This window comes from Urocampus carinirostris, chromosome 13 (genome assembly GCF_059441175.1).
Source record: "Urocampus carinirostris isolate Australia breed hairy pipefish chromosome 13, RoL_Ucar_1.0, whole genome shotgun sequence".
Taxonomy (NCBI): domain Eukaryota; kingdom Metazoa; phylum Chordata; class Actinopteri; order Syngnathiformes; family Syngnathidae; genus Urocampus; species Urocampus carinirostris.
In genome coordinates, this window is record NC_142361.1 from 15,643,684 (window position 1) to 15,666,005 (window position 22,322).

At 39.9% G+C, this 22,322-nt stretch overlaps 1 protein-coding gene across 4 annotated transcripts in view; it reads right to left on the reverse strand.

Annotated features, from left to right (window-relative positions):
* sdccag8 (SHH signaling and ciliogenesis regulator sdccag8) overlaps positions 1-22,322 on the reverse strand; it is a 98,960-nt gene that overhangs the window by 37,185 nt on the left and 39,453 nt on the right. For 2 of the 4 annotated variants that reach the window (XM_088351167.1, XM_088351166.1), the window contains exons 14-15: positions 18,245-18,372; positions 8,562-8,670 (exon numbers count right to left, since the gene is read on the reverse strand). In XM_088351167.1, coding sequence (XP_088207293.1) covers positions 8,562-8,670; positions 18,245-18,372 — 237 coding nt within the window. Of the gene's footprint in view, positions 1-8,561; positions 8,671-17,189; positions 17,288-18,244; positions 18,373-22,322 lie in introns of those variants that run through there. The other 2 variants (XM_088351168.1, XR_015852428.1) reach the window with 2 other exon arrangements.

Sequence of the window (22,322 nt, forward strand, 5' to 3'; positions counted from 1 at the left end):
TGCCCCAAGGCAATAAGAGCATTTGAAATTTGGGTTTAAAAAACCTATAAAGGGAGTAAACCATCAGAAAAAACATGCGTGCCACATTTGTGTGATGGAATGTATTTTAGTATCATATTTGATTTCTTACCAATTTTGTTCCACCGCAGTTTTAGATGATATTTGGGCCGAGTATTTGAGTGAAAAGTATTGCAACTGCAAATGCAACAAGGAATGTGATGGAGGTCTGGCTCATTGGCCTTCATTGAGGGCTTGGTTCTCTTCCAAAACAAGAACACTTCCTCCACCAATAGGTTCGCTTTTGACTTATTTTCTTGATAGCGGAAGTCAAAAAAACTACTGAGAACTTCCCTCAATCAGGGCAGCTGCTTTCCCATCATCGGCTGGGGGTTCTGCTGGCCAATGAACCAGATCTCTTTTTACTCAATTACTCGGCCCAAATAGCATCTAAAACCAGAAGTGGGTAGTAACGGAGTACATTTACTCTGTTATATTTACTTGAGTAAGTTTTGGGAATTATTTTACTTCTAGGGGTATTTTTAAATCCTTATACTTTTAAATTTACCTGAGTAAATTTGTGAAGAAAAACGTTACTTTTACTCCGCTACATTAGGCAACATTGAACATTGATTTATTTAATAAATCCCCTCCACGTAAGTACGTGTCTGTATGTCTCCGCTACGGCGCATTTATTTTGACGCAGAACTCCGCCAATCCAACGTAGCAGCCTCGACACATGACCATATTGAACTTCAGCGGGGGAAATTGTGTTTATGGATTAAACAGATCGAAAATGTCGGTTAGCAATACCGACTATGAAAAAACAGAAGAGGAGGAGCACCCCTGGCCTCACATCAAAAGCATGTTCCCCTTAAAAAAGGTGCGAAACACCAGCTACAATTTGCAATGTTCAAGTCAATGGAATAGCCTGTTGTTCTGCTTGCAGAGCCTGCTAAGTATTGGGGCTTTAAATGTGCTACTTGGTGCTACATGTGCTTAATTCATTTATTTGATTTAGACTAATTTTATTTTATTGTACAGGGAGTGCAGAATTATTAGGCAAGTTGTATTTTTGATGATTAATTTTATTATTGAACAACAACCATGTTCTTAATGAACCCAAAAGTCTCATTAATATCAAAGCTGAATATTTTGGAAGTTGGAGTGGGGCTTTTTTAGTTTTAGCTATTTTAGGAGGATATCTGTGTGTGCAGGTGACTATTACTGTGCATAATTATTAGGCAACTTAACAAAAAACAAATGTATACCAATTTCAATTATTTATTTTCATCAGGGAAACCAATATAACAGCTTAACATTCACAAATATACATTTCTGACATTCAAAAACAAAACAAAAACAAATCAGTGACCAATATAGCCACTTTTCTTTGCAAGGACACTCAAAAGCCTGCCATCCATGGATTCTGTCAGTGCTTTGATCTGTTCACGATCAACATTGCGTGCAGCAGCAACCACAGCCTCCCAGACACTGTTCAGAGAGGTGTACTGTTTTCCCTCCTTGTAAATCTCACATTTGATGAGGGACCACAGGTTCTCTATGGGGTTCAGATCAGGTGAACAAGGAGGGCATGTCATTAGTTTTTCTTCTTTTAGACCCTTTCTTGCCAGCCACGCTGTGGAGTACTTGGATGCGTGTGATGGAGCGTTGTCCTGCATGAAAATCATGTTTTTCTTGAAGGATGCGGACTTCTTCCTGTACCACTGCTTGAAGAAGGTGTCTTCCAGAAACTGGCAGTAGGACTGGGAGTTGAGCTTGAGTCCATCCTCAACCCAAAAAGGCCCCACAAGCTCATCTTTGATGATACCAGCCCATACCAGTACCCCACCTCCACCTTGCTGGCGTCTGAGGCGGACTGGAGCTCTCTGCCCTTTACCGATCCAGCCACGGGCCCATCAAGACTCACTCTCATTTCATCAGTCCATAAAATCCGTCTTGAGATTTTTCTTGGCCCAGTCTTGACGTTTCAGCTTGTGTGTCTTGTTCAGTGGTGGTCGTTTTTCAGCCTTTCTTACCTTGGCCATGTCTCTGAGTATTGCACACCTTCTGCTTTTGGGCACTCCAGTGATGTTGCAGCTCTGAAATATGGCAAAACTGGTGGCAAGTGGCATCTTGGCAGCTGTACGCTTGACTTTTCTCAGTTCACGGGCAGTTATTTTGCGCCTTGGTTTTTCTACACGCTTCTTGCGACCCTGTTGACTATTTTGAATGTAACTCTTGATTGTTCGATGATCACGCTTCAGAAGCTTGGCAATTTTAAGAGTGCTGCATCCCTCTGCAAGATATCTCACTATTTTTGACTTTTCAGAGCCTGTCAAGTCCCTCTTCTGACCCATTTTGCCAAAGGAAAGGAAGTTGCCTAATAATTATGCACACCTGATATAGGGTGTTGATGTCATTAGACCACACCCCTTCTCATTACAGAGATGCACATCACCTGATATGCTTAATTGGTAGTAGGCTTTCGAGCCTATACAGCTTGGAGTAAGACAACATGCATAAAGAGGATGATGTGGTCAAAATACTCATTTGCCTAATAATTCTGCACTCCCTGTATATTAAAGCACTTGAATTTAAGTTGATTATTTTAATCTACTTTTAAATCAAATGTATTTTTTGTTGATTGGATGGATTTTGATTGGTTGTTTTAAAAATAAATTAAAAAATACGACGTTGCAACAGTGACTCAGTACTTAAGTAATTGTTTCATCAGGAACTTTTTTACTTGTACTCAAAGTATTTGGATGACTACTTTTACTTCTACTTGAGTTATATTATTCTGTAGCAATGGTACTTTTACTTGATTAAAATGCTTGGCTACTCTACCCACCTCCTCCTGAAACTGAGTTGGAACCAACTTAGTGATAAAGAAAATATGATACTAAAATACAGTAAACCACAGAAATGTAACACACGTGTTTCTCTAGATGTTTTACACCCAATTAAAATCTTAAAAAACAAAAACTTCAAATGAACTTTAAAAAAAAATAGTTTTTCTTTAAAGCGCAGCTCTAACTGCTTATATTGCTGGCTATAGAATAGAAGTGTGTTTTAAGCTTAGATTTAAACATTTACACTGAGGTTGCAGATCGAATCTCAGGGCCAAGAGCATTCCACAGCACCGGGGCCCGAATGGAGAACGCTCTTGAACCTGTGGATCTCTTCTTGGCTCTTGGGATTAATAGTAGATCAGCATTTTCAAAGCGATCAACTGTTCCAATCACTCTATTAGAGAAAAAATAGAGTTGTAGAAATAATTGGAAACTCAAGAGAGCCATGACATTATGTTCTTCACAAGTGTATGTAAACATTTGACCACAACTATGTATGTTTTATATATATATAAGGACCACCATATTTGACTACTGTACAAAATGTCTTTGGGGTGCCTTTTAAATATGTCTGATCTGAAGTTTTTTGTCATGGTTTCACACCATATTCAGGCCTTTGCTGATGAAAAATCAAACGTTCGAAAATACACAAACACAAAGGCTCACTCGGTTATGAGACGGACGAGACAAAAATTGTGTTGAAGGAGTTTATCAAAAGTGTATTGAAGGAATTGATCAAAATGGAGAGCTATCGCTCGTGTCTGGGCAAACACGAGCGTAGGCTATGTGTGTGTTGCGGCTGGTGAAGCCAGCGCGGTCGGTCTGGCAGGGCCAGATTGGAGGCCATCATGTGACTAATGCGCAGCGCATCTCCAACAGCTGACAGAACGCTGGGCCCAGGGTCACTGCCGTACACCGACTCACATACATGGAGATATAACACACACTCGTACAAACAACAACAGGCACGCTCGTACTTGCGGCAGATGGAGAAGCAGGCAGGCCTGCTGTGACTACACTAGCATCAGGTTGAACAAGAAAACAGGTCAGGCGGGAAGGGGACATGTAGAATGTCCACACTAGTATGCCGTTAAGTATAATGATACATTATTTTGAAGGCATTTCTGCAATACCACAAACAGTGGTTCCCTAACCTGGGTTTGGTGAGTCAGTCTAGGGCAGGGGTAGGGGTAGGGAACCTATGGCTCGGGAGCCATATATGGCTCTTTTCATGAGTACATATGGCTCAGAAATAAAATGTAACTATTGCACATCTCTCTGTGGCGTTTCAAAGTCAAGTGATTTCATCCCGATTTTGGTCCATATAAAGCCCAAGCAACTTAATGCAGAAGTTCGATAAGAAACCATTTAAACTGATAAATAAAAACGCTGGCAAAAAACTTTGATTGGGTGAGGAGTACAGGTGGGCAGATCCCTGCACACAGCGCAAGGCACTTCCTTCTCTCTCTCGCTCAGTGCAGTCTACACCGAAAGTGAATATGACGATATGCTTATCGTTTGCAGTAATTTGTGACATATTTACAAAAGAACTTTGCATGCACATTGTTTTGAAACCGTTATTAAGGACAAATTTCATGGAAAAAAATTGCCTCAACACTCTTAACTTAAAGGTGGAAGACAAATTGTAAATGGCATATTTACATTGATTTGGGGCACAGGATTTGGCATTATTATCATTTTATACATTTGATTAAATCATCAAATGACATCCAGTGAAATAAAATGTGCTGAAGAATTAGCTCTTGTCTAGAGAGCGTGTTTGGCAGTTTTTCCAATTTTGTCTGAAAATATATGCAGGGATCAGAATGGAGATTTTCATTTTCAGCTGAAATAGCCAGGGTCCAGGGCGGAGCCCGGTGGGGGGCTCAGGGGGGCAAAATTTTGTTTATCCTGTTCTAAATATTGTATAAACACAAAAGATAAAATCATTTCATAAATAAATAGATTTATAAATACCTCAGATTGAGATTTTCTGTCACACAGGGGAACCAGTGGTTGACTGCTGCTAGTATTTGAAGTGGAAGGATTTGAAACGGCCAATAATGTTGAACCGGTGGCTGCCGATTTTAAATGCGGATCCGAGTGCATAATTTGATCGCCGGCAAGCTATTTTTGCTTTGTGCTTGTTCATTTTAGCATGATCGATCAGTGCCACACAACCCCGCGTACCATAATTGATCAGATCGACACAGTATAGACACTTTGCTTTCCCTGGAACATCACACTTTGCGATGAACTGGCTCAAAGTTTCTGTAACTTCCTCGATCTTTGCGCCGATTTTAACGTTTACTGTGACAGTCTTCTCCAGCCATGACCACTTAAATTTATTCTTGATTCCTTTATCAATCTCGGAGACAAAAGCCTCGTCTTCTTTTCTTAGTATTTTCATATTTACTTTTTCAACACTCATTTCACCGTTTGAAAAGACCGGAAGGAGCGCCATGTTTGAGAAAGCCAATGCTCTGAACAAAAGCTCCGCTGATTTTTTATCAGCGAACCTATCGACCAATGGTCTAAATGCTAACTTGGGGTGATGAAACAGTCACGTATCATACCTCACCCCCCCAAAATATTTTCTCATCGAATTTAGACGATTTACGGGAATGACCTTTGGGGTTCAAAAACAGCGGAAATCCGCGGATCCGCAGAAAATTCGGATCCCTGTATATGATGTGGCTCTCTCAATTTCTTTTTAAAACATTTTTTGCTCTTATGGCTCTTTGGGTGAAAAAGGTTCCTGACCCCTGGTCTAGGGCATGAAAGGCTCTGATAAAAACTTTCAACTATTCTCAAATATACATTTTTAAATTTTCTTCATAAAACAAGATCTAAATGTAAATAACATTATGAATTAATAAGAAATAAACACTACACACTGGGCTAATCACCCCATGCGCCGCGAGTTTTAGATACCTGGTTTAGAACCATCCAACAAATGCTTTTTGTGTCAAACAACCCAGAAAATTGTGTCGATTTTGACCAAGGTACTGGGTTGGTCCTGTTTGAATACATTTTTGTTTTATACCGCTAGCAAGTGCCTAATAATACACACTGTCCTTTTTAACTTTAATATTAAGTCGGGTCTCAAATCATTGTCTCGTGGGCCACATTGCCCCTGGGCCATGAGTCAGAGATGCCTGGTTTAGAACAACCCAAACAACTGGGTCAGTTTTGGTTGAATGAATGTATTTTTTACCATTAGGAGGCGACTAACAATACCAACTGTCCTTTTTAACATTCACATTAAGGCAAGGGCCTCAAACTATCATCCTGTGGGCTGCGAGACCCACTGATTTGCATTTCTGTAATTTGTGAGTTCATGCACAATGTCAGTTTGGTTCTGCACAGTTCATTTCGTGCACCAGTATAAAGGCTATGTCTTTAATCAGATTTTTTTTAAAGAAAGACCTGGATTGAGAATAAAAATGTTACATACTGTGAATTGGTAAAAGTAACATGATTGTTGCTGATTCTGATCCATTTCTGGCAATTCAAAAGATATTTAAAAAGTTGCATGCCTCTTTAGCATTGACAGGATAAAAAGTCAGTTTTAGTAGGTAGCATTGAGTATTTAAAAATAAAAATAAGCCTAAGTAGCTGGCAGTTATCATTGCTGTAAAGTGAAAACAAACTAGCTGAAATTCATTTTTATTTTTTCATTACTTAAATTGTCTCTAAGTGGTTTATTGGAAAGCCTTTGTCTTTAACCAGTCATCTCTTTCTTTCCCGGTGAATTGTTCATTTTGTGATGTGATGTTTTGTGCAACATAATATAAATACAAAAAATAATTTGAAGGATCACACTTTCATAAATCTATTAATATCAAATATAGCATTGCTTTTATTTAAAAATAGCAGTAAAAAATAATTATCCGGGGGAGTAATACTGTTTTTCTGTGTTTTTCAGTGTTAGCGTTTGAGTGTTAATTTTGCGTTATTTCCCCCCTTTTAATATAATTTATGATACAGACACTCCCCTACTTACGACCATTCAACTTACGTAAAACGGTAGAACATTTTGTTGGGGATATTGAAAAATATCCGGACATTGCTGTAAGTTAAATTTTGTATTGTGTGCACCTTTGTCTTAGTAGAGGACAGTGCTTTAGTGCTTCTTCCCACCATGTGGCGCTCTGAGAGGTCACCCAGCATGCACGTCAAAGAAGAAATCCGGCTTCTACTTCCGGGTTTGTGCGTAAATGAAATGAAATGATCTGAAATGATCTGCATTTATATAGCGCTTTTCAAGTCAATGACTTCCCAAAGCGCTTTACATTGTGCTTCACATTTCCCAATAGCGGCCGTGATCTGTGCAGCCATGTAAGGCGCTAACCTGCTTATTGGGGGTATTGGGGTTTCAGTGTCTTACCCAAGGACACTTCGGCATGTAACACGGACAAGCCGGGATTCGAACTGGGATCCCTTAATCCTAAAACGATCGCTCTACCTCCTGAGCTACTGCCGCCCCAAAACATAACAACGTGGACTGTATTCCGAGCGCACTAAAAACTTTTTTATTGTTCAATATCTCGTGCATCCATTCAATATGGTTGGTGTAAAGAAGAGGTGAGCAGTTTCTTTTGAAATAAAAGTGGAATAAGAACGCTTGATGCGGCTGAGAAAATGGTGGGAACGCTTTTTTCGGCCAATTTTTACCATGGAGGAGGACCTCCTGAAGCGCATCTCCCAAAAGTAAGTTAAACTTAATTTAAGCCTTAAACATATTAAGATAAACTTTAAATATACAAAATATAGCACTGAAGTAACTTACGAACAAATTCAACTTACGAACGATCGTCCGGAACCTAACTTGTTCGCAAGTCGGGCAGCGTCTGTAATACATAATCAACTGTAATATACAGATTAAACAACAAAAACAACCTGAAGAGCCATTTGGGAGTCGAAAGAACCGGCTCTTTTTAGTGAGCCAAGCTGAAAAGCCGGTTCTCTAAAAACAGTAGGAATTGCCATCACTACGGACCATTTGAGTTAGATTTTAATTTATTAAACTCATACTTATATTTGTTACTGCTGCTTGTTATTTTATTAAGTTGTGAACTATTTATTTTTGTTGCACTCAAAGTGTAGGATAAATATGTTGCTGGTGAGGTGCAATAAATATTACAAGGTTCTATGACACAACTAAATGTCTGTTCTTCTCTATTTGTCTGATTCAAATACTGATTAGAAATTTTCAAATAATTTGACACTCAACAACTTTTTTAATTTTTAATACTGGAAACAGTTACTTCCCCTGGTAACACAGTTACTAACTCAATTACAGTTTGGAAAAATTAGTGAGTAACTATAACTAATTACTTTTTTTAAGTAACGTGCCCAACACTGATTGTTGGCTGTTCAAATGATGTATAAAATGTTGCATGCATCGATTAGTAAGGCAAATATAGCATTTAATTTATTCTTTCAGGGGGCATGTTGTCTGTTTAAAGTACAATTTTTAAGTAGCAAACAATTCTTTAAATAGCATGTAGGATTTAGAACCAGTATTAATTCAAGTCACATGCCAACGTAAAAATTAGCATTGGATGTGTGTCATTTAGCAATATTCAATTTCAGAGCTTTGGATAAGCATGATGGTGGAATGTGCAGAAATAGTACAGATGAACTTGTTCATAGATGGGACTAATTTGTTTTTTAGGTTTAAAAGGACGCCGTTGAGGTATTGACCTTTTGTTTCCGATCAGCTCCTCCAACGTGGCCCCAAGTGTGCGGCACTCCTCCTTCAGCTTTTTGATAAGGGAATTCTGGGACAACAGGAGTTCATCCAGCTCGCCAGCTACACACACATACAGATAGACACACACACATACATGCAGTAAATACTTTATTGACTTCCAATAAAAAAAAAATCTGTCCTTTCTGGTGGCTGTTCAGAGATGAAATGTGCACAATAGTTGCACGAAATGCACAAAAAAAGCACATATGTTTTTAAATTATCCGTTGAAATGTGGCAGGGTCGTCCCCTTTGCCGCTTCCTCTTGTTTGGGAACAATCCGACAGAGGGCTTTCATCCCGCCTTTGAAAGCAGGAGCGCTACCCAACATATGTTTGCTCCTCTTCAGATAAAAATGGCTAATAACAATGGCTCCGATTTTGGAGAGCAACGAAGGCGCTCCACCTGTTCTTGCGTTCGCGCACCATCCGGCACTGGAGGCGATCATTTCAAAGGCGGACCAGGCCACGTCTTTGAAAAGTTTCTTTTGATTATATTGCATGTCAGAAGAAGTGTTTTTCTTTTAGGTCAAATCTCGTAATAGGCTGCCCTGACGAGAAAGTATTTGTAAAGTTATAGTAAAAAGTTGAATAAAAAGAATAAAGTCTAATACGTTTATTCTGTTTGCAAAGAAATTGCACAGGATGCCACTATTATTTCGACTATCATTGCACAATGTTCAAATCATTGTCACTGTCAGCCATTCATAATGATGTTGTTTGTTTTCCACACCCTTTCCACAGGGCAGATCTGCTTTTTAACCTACGAGATTTAATAAGAAGAAAGTACTCAGGGGAGAGCTTTTGGAACAGCTCTAAAGTTTGGGCTTGCTCCCCTGCTCTTCTTGCAAGTTTGAAAACAAGATTTCTGTTTTTTCTATTTTGAGTGTCTACTGAACTTTGAACTTATCAGAAACTAAATTATACCTGTTAACCTTGGCCACTTGCTCTCCTTATTAATGATTGCAATTCCCCTTGTGATAATAAACCTTACAAACCCAAAGCAACACCTTTTTACTCACAACAAAACAGACTATGTAGAGTACTGCGAAAATATTAGCAATCTACCATCACATCGTTGTCTGCTACCAGTGACCGAGATGATCCGAATTAGAGCAGGAAAGAGTAAGACGAGATCGGTCTAACAATTTTTTTTTTTTTCCAGTACAAAAATTTTTTAACAGCATACACAATTTTACGAAAAAAAACGATGAAAATGTATAAACAGTTTTGCGAGATGAAATGTTTTAGCTTTAAATATGCAACCTTTTTGCCTTTTAAAAAACAAATGACTCCCAGAGTTATGTATTGGTGTTAAATATGCATCATGACATCGATTTGACTTCCGCCCTAAACATGTTTAACATGCCAAACATGTAATAATGCATGCCTAACTTGACAAGCTTCATCTGGTGGGCGCACACACTCACAAATATGCACTGAAACACACACACACTGCAAAGTTTTGGCCAGCGAGTGAAAAAGTTGCAATGAAGAATGCTAATTAGGCGAGCAGGCTTTGAATGCGTCTGGCCACACGTAGGCCAAAAAAGAACCCTGGGACACAGAAAGCCCGGCAGAACTGGCACTGGAAACAAACAACAGCCAAAGCCATAGAGGGGGGGAGCCGAGGGTGGGGGGGAGCTGAGGGTGGGGGGAGAGGAATATCTGATGTCATCTCGAGGCAGCTCTGTATAGCCAGCATGTATTTTAAAAAAACTAAAAACCAGGAATATGAAATATAAAAAAGTGGCGATCAGATGGAAGGAGAGCAAAAAAGCTCATTATGGTGCACGTCTGTGCGAGAGGAAGTGATGCAAGTGACTAAAGGACGGCCACCAAAATCCCCCTTCTCAGCTCCCCTTTTCCACGTTTCCTGCTGTGCTCTGATGTCAGCTCTCTTTAGACAACATGTGTGCCACCGCCACGTGCCAGGAAACAAACTCTTTGTTTAGCGTCCTCTTCCCGCCAAACCTCCATCCAATTTGGGGGAGGAATACGAGTGACTAGCAAGGCATTTTAGTGGCAAAAGAATACGCAGGTAAGTGAAATGAATATTGGGGGATAAGGGAAGGGGGTTCAAAGCCAGATGGTGCCACAGATGTGTAACCAGCAGAAGCGCTGATGTAAATTGCAATTTACCTTAATTGGGGTCGTTTCACAATTGTAATTTTTATGATTTGCATCTCTCCCAAACCCGAGTGTGCATTTTTTTCTTAAAAATATCTCGTGATATAATACATTTTCGCTTTTATTCTATTAATAATTGGTATTTTACCCATGAACAATTTGTTCAGCCTCATGAAATCCGGATTAGTTTTTATTCCATCAAAAAAAAAGTATTTGGAATACCTAAAGTGAAAGTAATTACAAATATATCCTTGGGATTTTTTTTTCCTTGAATATTTTCATGAAGGGAATTAGAAGGGAATTAAACGTTTTTGAGATGAAGTGTTTGAGGAATATGTTAGGAGTGACACGATTGGATAGATTTAGAGATGAAATGGTGAGAGGCAAAATTGGAGTAGTAGTGGAACTGAGCAAGCGTGTGGATAAGAGAGTACTCGGTTGGTTTGGACACATGGAGAAGATGGATGAGGAGCGAATGTTGAAGAAGATCTACAGAGCAGAAGTAAATGGAGGGAGACCAAGTGAGAGGCCGCGATTGACGTGGATGGTGTTACGCGTGCACTGGAGGAAAGATGTCTAAATGTAGTGGAAGCTAGAGCTCTTGTTGGTGATAGGAGCAAGTGGAGAGGTGTTGTAAAAGGATAGTGGGATGTTTAGACGCGTTCTAAGGGATAGGCAGGGCACCTGTATGATGCGGCAGGGGTAAACCAGTGAAAGTTGTCGGGCCCTGCTGTTGAACAGAAGAATGTGTTGTGTCACCCTGACCCAAGTGACCTGGCCACTTCCTTGTGTCCCGTTTCATCTGAAGGGACAAAAACATTCCCAACTTGGGTGCCGAGGTGCTTATCTTGATTGGGTGTCTGGGCATTTGGGTTGGCCATGGTCCATAAAGTTTTGTGTGTGTTTTTTGCTACTTTTTCCCCTTTTTATTTTCTTTGTTTTTGCATGTGTTTGTCTTGCTGTCGGTCACCCCTCTCGAGGTATATGAGCAGGGTAGATAGATTTTCATAAAATTACATTACGTTCATTATGTCTGAATGTTGCACGCGCAAGTACTGCCAAATGTACTGCAAATAGTCCAGTTGTAAAATTGAGGGAAATTGTAGTAGAAAAGTAAAATAATTATCTTTTTATGTCAAAATATTTGTTCTCCTAATAGAAGGTATTTTTTGAAACGTTTCATACTACTGAAAATACATCTTAAAACGAACCCAACAAAAATCCATTAACCATTCTGTTCGAAACAAATAAATATATATTTTCTTAGAATATACTGGACTGTCTCAGAAAATTAGAATATTGTGATAAAGTTCTTTATTTTCTGTAATGCAATTAAAAAAACAAAAATGTCATACATTCTGGATTCATTACACATCAACTGAACTATTTCAAGCCTTTTATTATTTGAATATTGCTGAATTTGGCTTACAGCTTAAGAAAACTCAAACATCATATCTCAAAATATTAGAATATCATGAAAAAGTATACAAGTAGGCTATTCAACTAATCACCTGAATCATCTAATTAACTCGAAACACCTTGCGGGGGTTTCCTGAGCCTTAAAAACACTCAGCTTGGTTCAGTAAACTAAATCACAAGTATGGGGAAGACTGCTGATCTGACTGCTGTCCAGAGGACCATCATTGATACCCTCCATCAGGAGGGTAAGACACAAAAAGAAATTTCTCAAAGAGCAGGCTGTTCACAGAGTGCAGTTTCAAAGCATATCCACAAAAAGTCTGTTGGAAGGGAAAAATGTGGCCGGAAACGCTGCACAACCAAGAGAGATGACCGCAGCCTTAACAAATTGTGAAGAAGAGCCGCTTCCAGAATTTGGGGGAGCTTCAAAGACAGTGGGCTGAAGCTGGAGTCCAGGTATCAAAAGCCACAGTTCACAGACGTGTCCGGGAAATGGGCTACAATAGCCGTATTCCCATCGTCAAGCCACTTCTGAACTCAAGACAACGGAAGAAGCGTCTGACTTGGGCTATGGAGAAGAAGCACTGGACAGTTGCAGAGTGGTCCAAAGTCATCTTTTCAGACGAAAGCAAGTTTTGCATTTCATTTGGAAGTCAAGGCGCCAGAGTCTGGAGAAAGGCTGGAGAGGAGCAAAATCCAAGTTGCTTGAAATCCAGTGTGAAGTTCCCACAGTCAGCAATGGTTTGGGGAGCCATGTCAGCTGCTAGTGTCCACTGTGTTTCATCAAGTCCAGAGTAAATGCAACTGTGTACCAAGAGATTTTAGAGCACTACATGCTTCCATCTGCTGAAAAGCTCTATGGAGATGAGGATTTCATTTTCCAGCATGATCTGGCACCTGCCCACAGTGCCAAAACCACCAGTAACTGGTGCACTGACCATGGCATCACTGTCCTTGATTGGCCTGCTAATTCCCCTGACCTGAACCCCATCGAGAATTTGTGGGGTATAGTTAAGAAGAAGATGAAAGACACCAGACCTGCAAATGCAAATGAGCTGAAGGCCGCTATCGAAGCATCCTGGGCATCAATAACACCTCAGCAGTGCCACAGGCTGATTGCTTCCATGCCACGCCGGATTGATGCAGTAATCCGTGCAAAAGGATTCCCAACCAAGTACTGAGTGCATCAATGGACATTTTCAAATGTTTGATTTAGTTTTGCTGTTATAAAAATATTTTTTTACTTGGTCTGAGGAAGTATTCTAATATTTTGAGATAGGATTTTTGAGTTTTTTTCAGCTGTAAGCCAAAATCAGCAATATTCAAATAATAAAAGGCTTGAAATAGTTCAGTTGATGTGTAATGAATTCAGAATGTATGACATTTTTGTTTTTTTAATTGCATTACAGAAAATAAAGAACTTTATCACAATATTCTAATTTTCTGAGACAGTCCAGTATAAGAAAATATAAGAAAACTTTCAGTAAAATGGAAATTGAGCAAAATGTTGTGGGATATTAGATACTTTTGCCTATTTTCACATATTTTCATTTCAAGTATTTTTTTATTTTACTACAAAGTAATATACATTAAATTAAATAGGAATAGAATACCTTTGGCGAATGTGTCACCCACTGGGAACACTAATTTATTTAAATTCACAGAGGCAGCACTATTCATACATATTACCAATATTGTATTACTTTTCAAATTGCATTCAGTCCAAGCTCCCTCCTAGTAAACCATCCCCCATCCTGGTTCTCCCTACTGTTTTCCCTAGTAGTTGGGAAAAAACAGGGCCTTAGGAGGTAAGGAAAGGGATGGCAAAGATCCAGATGGCGAGAGAGTTGCACGAACAGCGGATCCTGGCCAGCAGCATCCACTTTGACCTGCACTGGTGATCTTTCACACTGCCACATCCTCCTCTGAGAAAAGTGGGCACTTTATTGCTGACACAATTCATTTTGGAAAAAAAATTTTGTTGTTGAGTTTCAGGTACTATAACTAAAAGGCAGAGTACATTAAAAAGCACTAGGAAAGCTACATGGACTTTGAACGTCTATCACTTAACTCTGAGGTATCGGGCCAAAAAAATCCAGCACAACCCGACCCAGGCCCAAGGGTATTGGTAACCAGACCAAGCCCGACCAATGACCTTGATTTGCAAGGCAGAGCCCAAAGCAAACCAAAAGTTCTATATTTTATATGGGGAGACTTGAGAAGAGGAGAGGTGGTTTATGATGACAAATTAACGCCTTGTAACAAAATCGAAGTTAAACAAGACTGTGTAAACATTTATATATTTTATCTTTTTTATATCTTTTACATTTATGGGTCTGCGAAGGTAACATTAACCAACAATTTAACAACATTGACGTAATTTTATAAGAGTTCACAGGAATATTTTAAGGCCGTCTATCATTTTGATGGGTTGAAAATTGGGCCATAAATCACAGCAGCAGTACGTCCTTGGGAATCTAGCGTGGCACTTTAAAAGGAAGATAGACAAAGAAAAACAATGACTTGTGGATAATAGACAGTGACAGATATGAGTTCTTTCAAATATTTTTCTTTTTTTAAGGTAACCCCTTTTTTGTTTGTTTGTTTCTTAGTATCCACACATATCAATTTAGTTGAAATGTTGATAAGTAGGGACATACAGTGCAATTCAAAATAATAGGAGCGCAATATGACTAACCAGAATATCTCAGGTTTTAGTATATTTTTTTTATTGTACATGCCAAACAAGTTACCTGTAGGTGCAGTAGATTCTCAAAAAAACAACACTAGCATTCATAATAAGCATGATCTGAAGGCTGTGCAATTGGGCAAATATTTTAAAGCGTTGCGTTCATAATAAATAGGAGTGTCTGATGTTGACTGTACAAACTCAAAATTATTTTGTATTTGCAAAAAAGGTAGGATTTGGCAATCATGATATTTAGTTGCATGACCACAGTTTTTTTTATAACTGCTTCACATCAGTGTGACATAGTCAACCAACATGTGGCACCTTTCAGTTGTTAATTCCCTCCATGATTGCTTAACAAAATTCCACAATTCATTAACATTTCTTGGTTTTGCTTCACAAACAGCATTTTTGATATTTTATATTTATATGATAAATTCGTCCTTTGCTGTCTCAGTCAGATGCGAAGATTATAATTCACGCGTTTGTTACTTCCCGGCTCGATTACTGTAATGCACTATTCTCCGGTCTCCCGAAGTCCAAAATCAAGAACCTTCAGCTGGTACAAAATGCTGCAGCGAGGCTTTTAACTAAGACAAGAAAGTTTGTTCACATTACCCAGATTTTAGCTAACCTGCATTGGCTCCCTGTTAGCTTAAGATGTGATTTTAAGGTTCTGTTGGTATTATACAAAATCATACATGGACTTGCTCCCTCATATCTTTCAGATTTAATTTCCCCCTATGTTCCGGTCCGGAGCCTTCGTTCTGAAAACGCTGGTCTACTAGTAATCCCAAGAGCCAAGAGAGATCCGCAGGTTCAAGAGCATTCTCCATCTGGGCCCCGGTGCTGTGGAATGTTCTTCCCCCTGAGATTCGATCTGCAACCTCGATGGAAATGTTTAAATCTAAGCTTAAAACACACTTCTACTCTATAGCATATGAATAACCTATATTTTTTGTTGACAATATCTGTGTATTATTTGTTATTGCAACATCCATTGCAGCCTGGTCATCCTGGAAGATGGGTTACCTCATGTGCGGTCCCTTCTCGAGGTTTCTTCATTTTCCTCATGTTGAAGTTTTTGAGTTTTTCCTTGCCCTCATGTAGGATTTAGATCAGGGGATAGTGTAATAATAGTCTGTAATAATAGTCTGTGGTTTGCAATAACCTGTGCAGCCCTTTGAGACTCTTTGTGATTAAGGGCTATACAAATAAACATGGCTTGACTTGATATCACCCCACGATTTCTCAATTGGATCAAGATCTGGGGATTGGGCTGGCCACTTCATAACCTTAATTTAATTCTTTTGGAATCAGGACTTTGCCCGTCTACTAGAGGGGTTTGGGGTCATTGTCTTTTTGTAACACCCATTTCAAGGGCATATCCTCTTTAGAATAAGGCAAAATAAACTCTTCAAGTATCTTGACATACAAAAACTGATCCATGATCCCTGGTATGCGATAAATAGGCCCAACACCAGAGTAGGAGAAACATGCCTACACCATGATAATTGCAACACCATGAGTCAGTCTTCAATGTGTACTGAGGTTTGAATTCAGAGTTTGGGGGTCGTCTCACACATTGTCTGTGGTTCCTGAACCGAAAAAGGACAATTTTACTTTCATCAGTACACAAAGTGTTCCTCCATTTTTCGTTGGGCCAGTTGATGTGTTCTTTGCCGATTTGTAACCTCTTCTGCACATACATTTTTTTAAACAGAGGGACTTTGTGTGGGATTCTTGAAAATAAATTTGCTTCACACAAACACTTTCTTACTGTAACAGCACTTACAGGTAACTGCAGACTGTGTTTGATCGTCCTGGAGCTGATCATTGGCTGAGCCTTTGCCCTTCTGGTTATTCTCTGGTCCATTTTAATAGTTATGTTCCACTCTCTTACACGTGTCTCTGTTTTTTCTACCCATTTTAGATAGATAGATAGATAGATAGATAGATAGATAGATAGATAGATAGATACTTTATTCATCCCCGAAGGGAAATTCACATTTCCAGCAGCATCCCTGAGCTGAGAACAGTACAATAATAAAGCCAAAAGAATGCAATATACAAATACCCAGTGTGACGTGCAAATGCCCACTGTAGCGTGTTATATAGAGTAACTAAATAGTGCTACACAGAATACATATTGCAGTAAGATTCGGTAATATCCAATGTAGGTGGTGTGGTTTAATGTGGGCCTTTACTCTGCCGGGTGGAGTTAAAGAGCCTCATGGCATGAGGAAGAAAAGATCTCTTCAGTCTGTCCGTAGTACAAGACAGTGACAGCAGTCTGTCGCTGAAACTGCTCTTCTGTCTGGAGATAATGCTGTGTAGTGGATGCGATGGATTGTCCATGATTGACCTCAGCTTTTTCAGTGCTCGTCTCTCAGCTACTGTTGTTAGGCTGTCCAGCTCTTTGCCCACAACAGAGCTCGCTTTCCTAGCCAGTTTATTGAGACGAGAGGGCATTTAGGGCATTGAAGATCATTGTAGATGAACAGCCAACCATTTTAGCACCTCTTTATAGGTTCGCCCCTCTCCAAACAACATTTGAAATCAGAGAACGATGCTTTTCCGACCAGCATCTTGAACGAACCAATTTCCTCATATACATGTTTAACCTGTGCTGGCTTTATCATCCTTAAAAATGAGCCACCTGATTTACATCTTATTTAAATTGATGTATTCCGATTGGTTGCCACACCGCTATTTTTTTAACAAAACCCTTTGATATTCTTCCTCTTCCCCTCCTTTGCTCCCTCCAATTGCACAGCCTTCTGAGCATGCCTATTATGAATGCTGGGTCTTTTTTGTTTTATTAGACTCTAGTGTACATGCTGGTAACTTGTCTGGCATGTAACAATAAAAAATATACTAAAAAGAGGGATATTTTGGTTAGTCACATTGCACCGCTATTATTTGGAACAGCACTGTATATAAAAAGAAATAAGGCAGCGAGAGAGCGACCCAGCCCAACCAGATTATACTGACTGACATTTTAGGCCCGACCCAGGCCGAAATTTGGATAGGGTTGGGCTCAGACTTGGGCTTAAGATCTTACCTCTGCTGTGAGGTTCGCACACTATCTGCAATGGTACCAAAATAAATAAGTATACCACACCATGATAAAATCTTCCTAACTGCGACAACAATTAGGCTTTATAGGTTTGCGCACATATAAAATGGTAACGGATTAGTTTTGTAACCATGAGGCTATAACTTGAGTCCTAAGCTCCAATGCTGAACAAAACACTGAAGGGCTTACTGATCGTGGATACTTTGAGGGACTTCTAATTTGGAAATGTATTACAAGAATACTGTAGAATTCTCATTCAATTTACACAGGGAAAGACAACACATAAAAGGATGAAGACGATCTGGCTTTGGAGGCACCCACCTCTCTGAAGGTACTGCGCCTCCATTTGCCGCAACAGCGCCGCCATCTCAGCCTCCCTTTGACTCCAAGTCCGGGTCGCACACGCCATCTTATCCTCATGAGCTTTAGCTGCTGTCTCGCTGTCCTCCCTGGATTTTCAAAACAAATACAAAAACCCTCTGTACAACTGTAATCCATATTTTGCGCAGTGCCATAAAAATAATATTTCATATAGAAAATAAAAGTGACTACAGTTCATTTTGGGCAATAAAATGAGAGGCAAATTAGGTCAAAAATTCATGGATTGACTACTAGATCCCCCTTTCTGTAACAATAGTTTTGGGTTGGTATAAACAAATGACATTCCTGAGGGGGTTAAAAACAAAATGTTCTATTAGTGTTTAAACAAATGACCCATTTTGGGAAGGTTTAATATGAATAAAATGAAGCAATATTGTTTAATTTTGCACTGATCAAATAAACATTTAGGGCTGCTCTCTGCCCAGTCTAGAGGACAATGCCAGTTTGCAATCCAGTGACGGACCCAAAAATATTATAAAGGACCCCTCTCACACGGAGAGTCCTGACAACCTGATGCAAGGAGCAGTGCTTTAGCCTGCTGGTTTTGGCTCAGACAGACTGCCGTCTTTTCCTATACTGCAGCAGGTTGGAAAAGCTTTGAGATGGGTAGGTGGGGTCTCCTGCAATCCTGTTGGCTTTGAGAGTGAGGCAGTACTTGTAGGTGTCCAAGAGGGGCGTTATAAGGACAGCGATGACCTTTTCCGCTGTTCTCACGATGCGCTGCAGGGTCTATCAGCAGGACACAGTGGAGACGCCACGTCACATGGTGATGCGTCTGTTAAGGATCTTCTTTATGGTGCCTCTGCAGAATGAGAGCATGATAGGGGTCGGGGCACTTTCCCACCTGAGTTTGTGATAGAAGTACAGGCTTTGATGAGCTGTTTTTGGCCAGGGATGTGATGTTATGAGTCCAGGACAGCTCCTCACTGATATGCACACCTACGAAGTTGGTACCGCTCACCCTCTCCACTGCAGAACCGTTGATCGTCGAGTGGGGCATGTTCTGTGTGCGCCCTCCTAAAGTTGACAACAATCTCCTTGGTCTCCTCCATATTCAGGTAGAGATTGTTGTCTTTACTTTACTAGGACAACCTCCTCACTTCACTCCTGTAGGTTTCGTGTCGCTGTTGTTGATAAAACCTACCAGAGGACAATGACGATGACGTAGGCAGTCGAGTAGTTTGACCAATATGCAAACTGGAAGGGGTCCAGGACGGACTAGCCGCCCGACGCACTTTGCACTTAAACTTGTCTTCAAGTACTACCTTGTAAATAATTTTGCCTATCATCTCAATTTTTCTCTTTTCAGACTGAAATACTTTTTCATCTTGTTTTTCCTGGGGTACCGTGTCTAATCTCATTGCAAACAACTTTTATTATGTGACAATGACAATAACGACTATTCTGTTCTATTCTACTCTTTTCATGAAAGTCTAGTTTTGCCAACAATAAATGTCTTTGTATGTATTCAACTAAATGCATGTAATAGTTTGCAGATCACTGGTCTTTTTTCATGTATGAGTGCATATTTTTTGCGATTTTGCTTTGTATGTATGTCTACACTGAATTTCTTGAATTGTTCCATTCAATTGAACACAAATGAGAACCCGCGCAGGTAGGTCCGCCACAAATAAGGTTGCGGCACGTCCTGGCCGCGCGTCTGTCGAGAACAAACTTTCCAACTCGAGCAAAAGCACTGCCGCTTGCCAGCGACAGACGCACACAAAAGACCAGGAAAAAAAACTACAAAGACAGACAGAAAGCGCGAGCAATGACAAATAAACACAACTCTTCCTGTAGTCCAAAGAGGCGCTAATGAAGAGAGAATTCTCCAGTTCAAGTGAAAACTTTTCTCCCCTGCAGAGTTTGGCCTGAATCTCTAAAGTGACCGCGTCTGTCTGTTCCATCCTGCCTGCGCGTGCATGTGTACGTGCATGTTGTTCTCCTGCTGTCCTGCTGTCTGGGGTGTGAAAGCGGGTGGCTTTGCTGTGCAGGGGACACGGGGATACTGCGTGTATAAATGTGTCCGTTTGAGTGGGTGAGCGGAACACCCGCTGGGTTTGAACAGCAGCCTGAGCCACCAAAGCGCACACCAGGGCTCAGCGGGAGATAGCGGCCAGCCATTGCCAGCCATTTGGTCCTGCAAGAGGTTCCAGGGGGGCTGCGTGTACTCACGTGTGTGTGTTTGTATGCACGACTGAAGAGTGGGAGGAGGACGCTTGCACCAGACCTATTTACCCACCAATTAGCATGAAACGCCATGCCAAAAAGTTCCAGCAGTCGCGGTGGCGAACAGGAACAGAAAAACAAGCTAAGGGAGTGTTACCTCTTCTTCACAAAACAACCTCTTGATAACTCGAGCAATCGGACGTGTTTGTAAGAGTTTGTTTGTGTCATGGGAATAGAACAATATAAATCAGGCATGAAAATGGGTCAGGGCTTATAAAGGTAAGAAGGGTGAAGAGGAAATACTGTATTCATGTTTATTACGTGTACCTCTAATTTTTTATTTAACATAGGTATAAAACTTTGACTTTTTCTGAGCTTAAACTAAGCATTGAAAGTGACAAACGTTTAAAACATGTGACCATGGTTGAAAAAATTTATTGACAACTATAAACACAATGCCAGCATAACATTTACAATGTATTTATTTCATGTCTTTGTTTATTTGATGTGTTTTTTTGCATTTATTCAGATGTTTCAGGACTGCTTTGTTTTGTCAAATATGCAACATTCGTCTCTGGTTTTGTGAATAAAAGTAGTGTGATAAGATGAAATCTAATGCACCAACTCAAATGCACGATTCACTGAGGAATTTTAAAATACCCCCCTCCCCACCTCAAAACATTTTCTCCTAGGAACGATACAATTCATGTATGTCACCCTTTTTATTTCAAACGGTGAATTCATCCTAATTGTGAGAGATTTTCAGCCCTGATAAAAGTTAATTCCTAACTTTTGGGGTCAACCAGCGATCATCGTCTGCGACCACGGTCAGGAACCTCTTTGATAAAAGCAAACATTGTATTTTGTTTGGGGGGGAGAGAGCCACACCATATATTTTAAGACAAAATTTAACAAAACCGCCAAACCCGCTCCCCAGCCAAAAGCTTATTCTTCAGCACATATTATTTCACTGTGACATTTGATGATATGATAAAATCAATGAAATAATAATGCCAATGCCTGTGTCCCATATCGGTATATTGTACCACTTAAAATTTGTCTCCCTCCCGCAGTTACTTAAGAGTGTTGAGGCTCATTTTGACAGTCATTTCTTTCCTAAATTATTGTTTCAAAACAAGCTGCAAGCAAAGTTCTTCTGTATAAATGTCAAAACATTCTGCAAACAAGGATCCCGACTCATTACCTTTGGCACAGACGGCACAGGGCGAGAGACAGTGCTTGCATTCTGTGCATAGAACCATCCATCCCTACCGCTCACCCGATCAAATTGCTCTGGGGTACTCTGCTGGCGTTTTGGCATGGTTACAGTTTTTATGTGGATTTTCACCATTATGTGTCTCAACGGTAAACATAGATTATTAGATGAGCTTCTACATAAAGGATACCTTAGCGATGTACAGTCAAAACGGAGTTTGTTTGTGTGCCTATAGTCGAATAAATGCTAAATTTTAAAATGATAGAAGTGAAGGGAACATATTTTTTATACAATTGACAGAACAATCAAATATTTAAATACAGTGGAAACCATTAATTGTTTGAAAAATAGTGCTTGACAACTTTTCTTAGAACATTTTGTGGCTCCACACTGCATACAGGTCTCTGTAATGTAATGTGAGTATGTGTCTTGAGAACACATTGGTTAGGACTTCCTGCAACAAATTCCTCAAAACACGGCCTAACAAAGCATGTGACGTTTTTCCCCAGTTGATTGTATTGGACTGTAGAGGCTTCTGCTGTCCAACAAAAATTTGATGGAGGACAAACGGGTCCCTTTTCATCTCCTTGAATTTGATTAGATTAGATCTAAGCAGCAGCTCCCCAAAGTGGA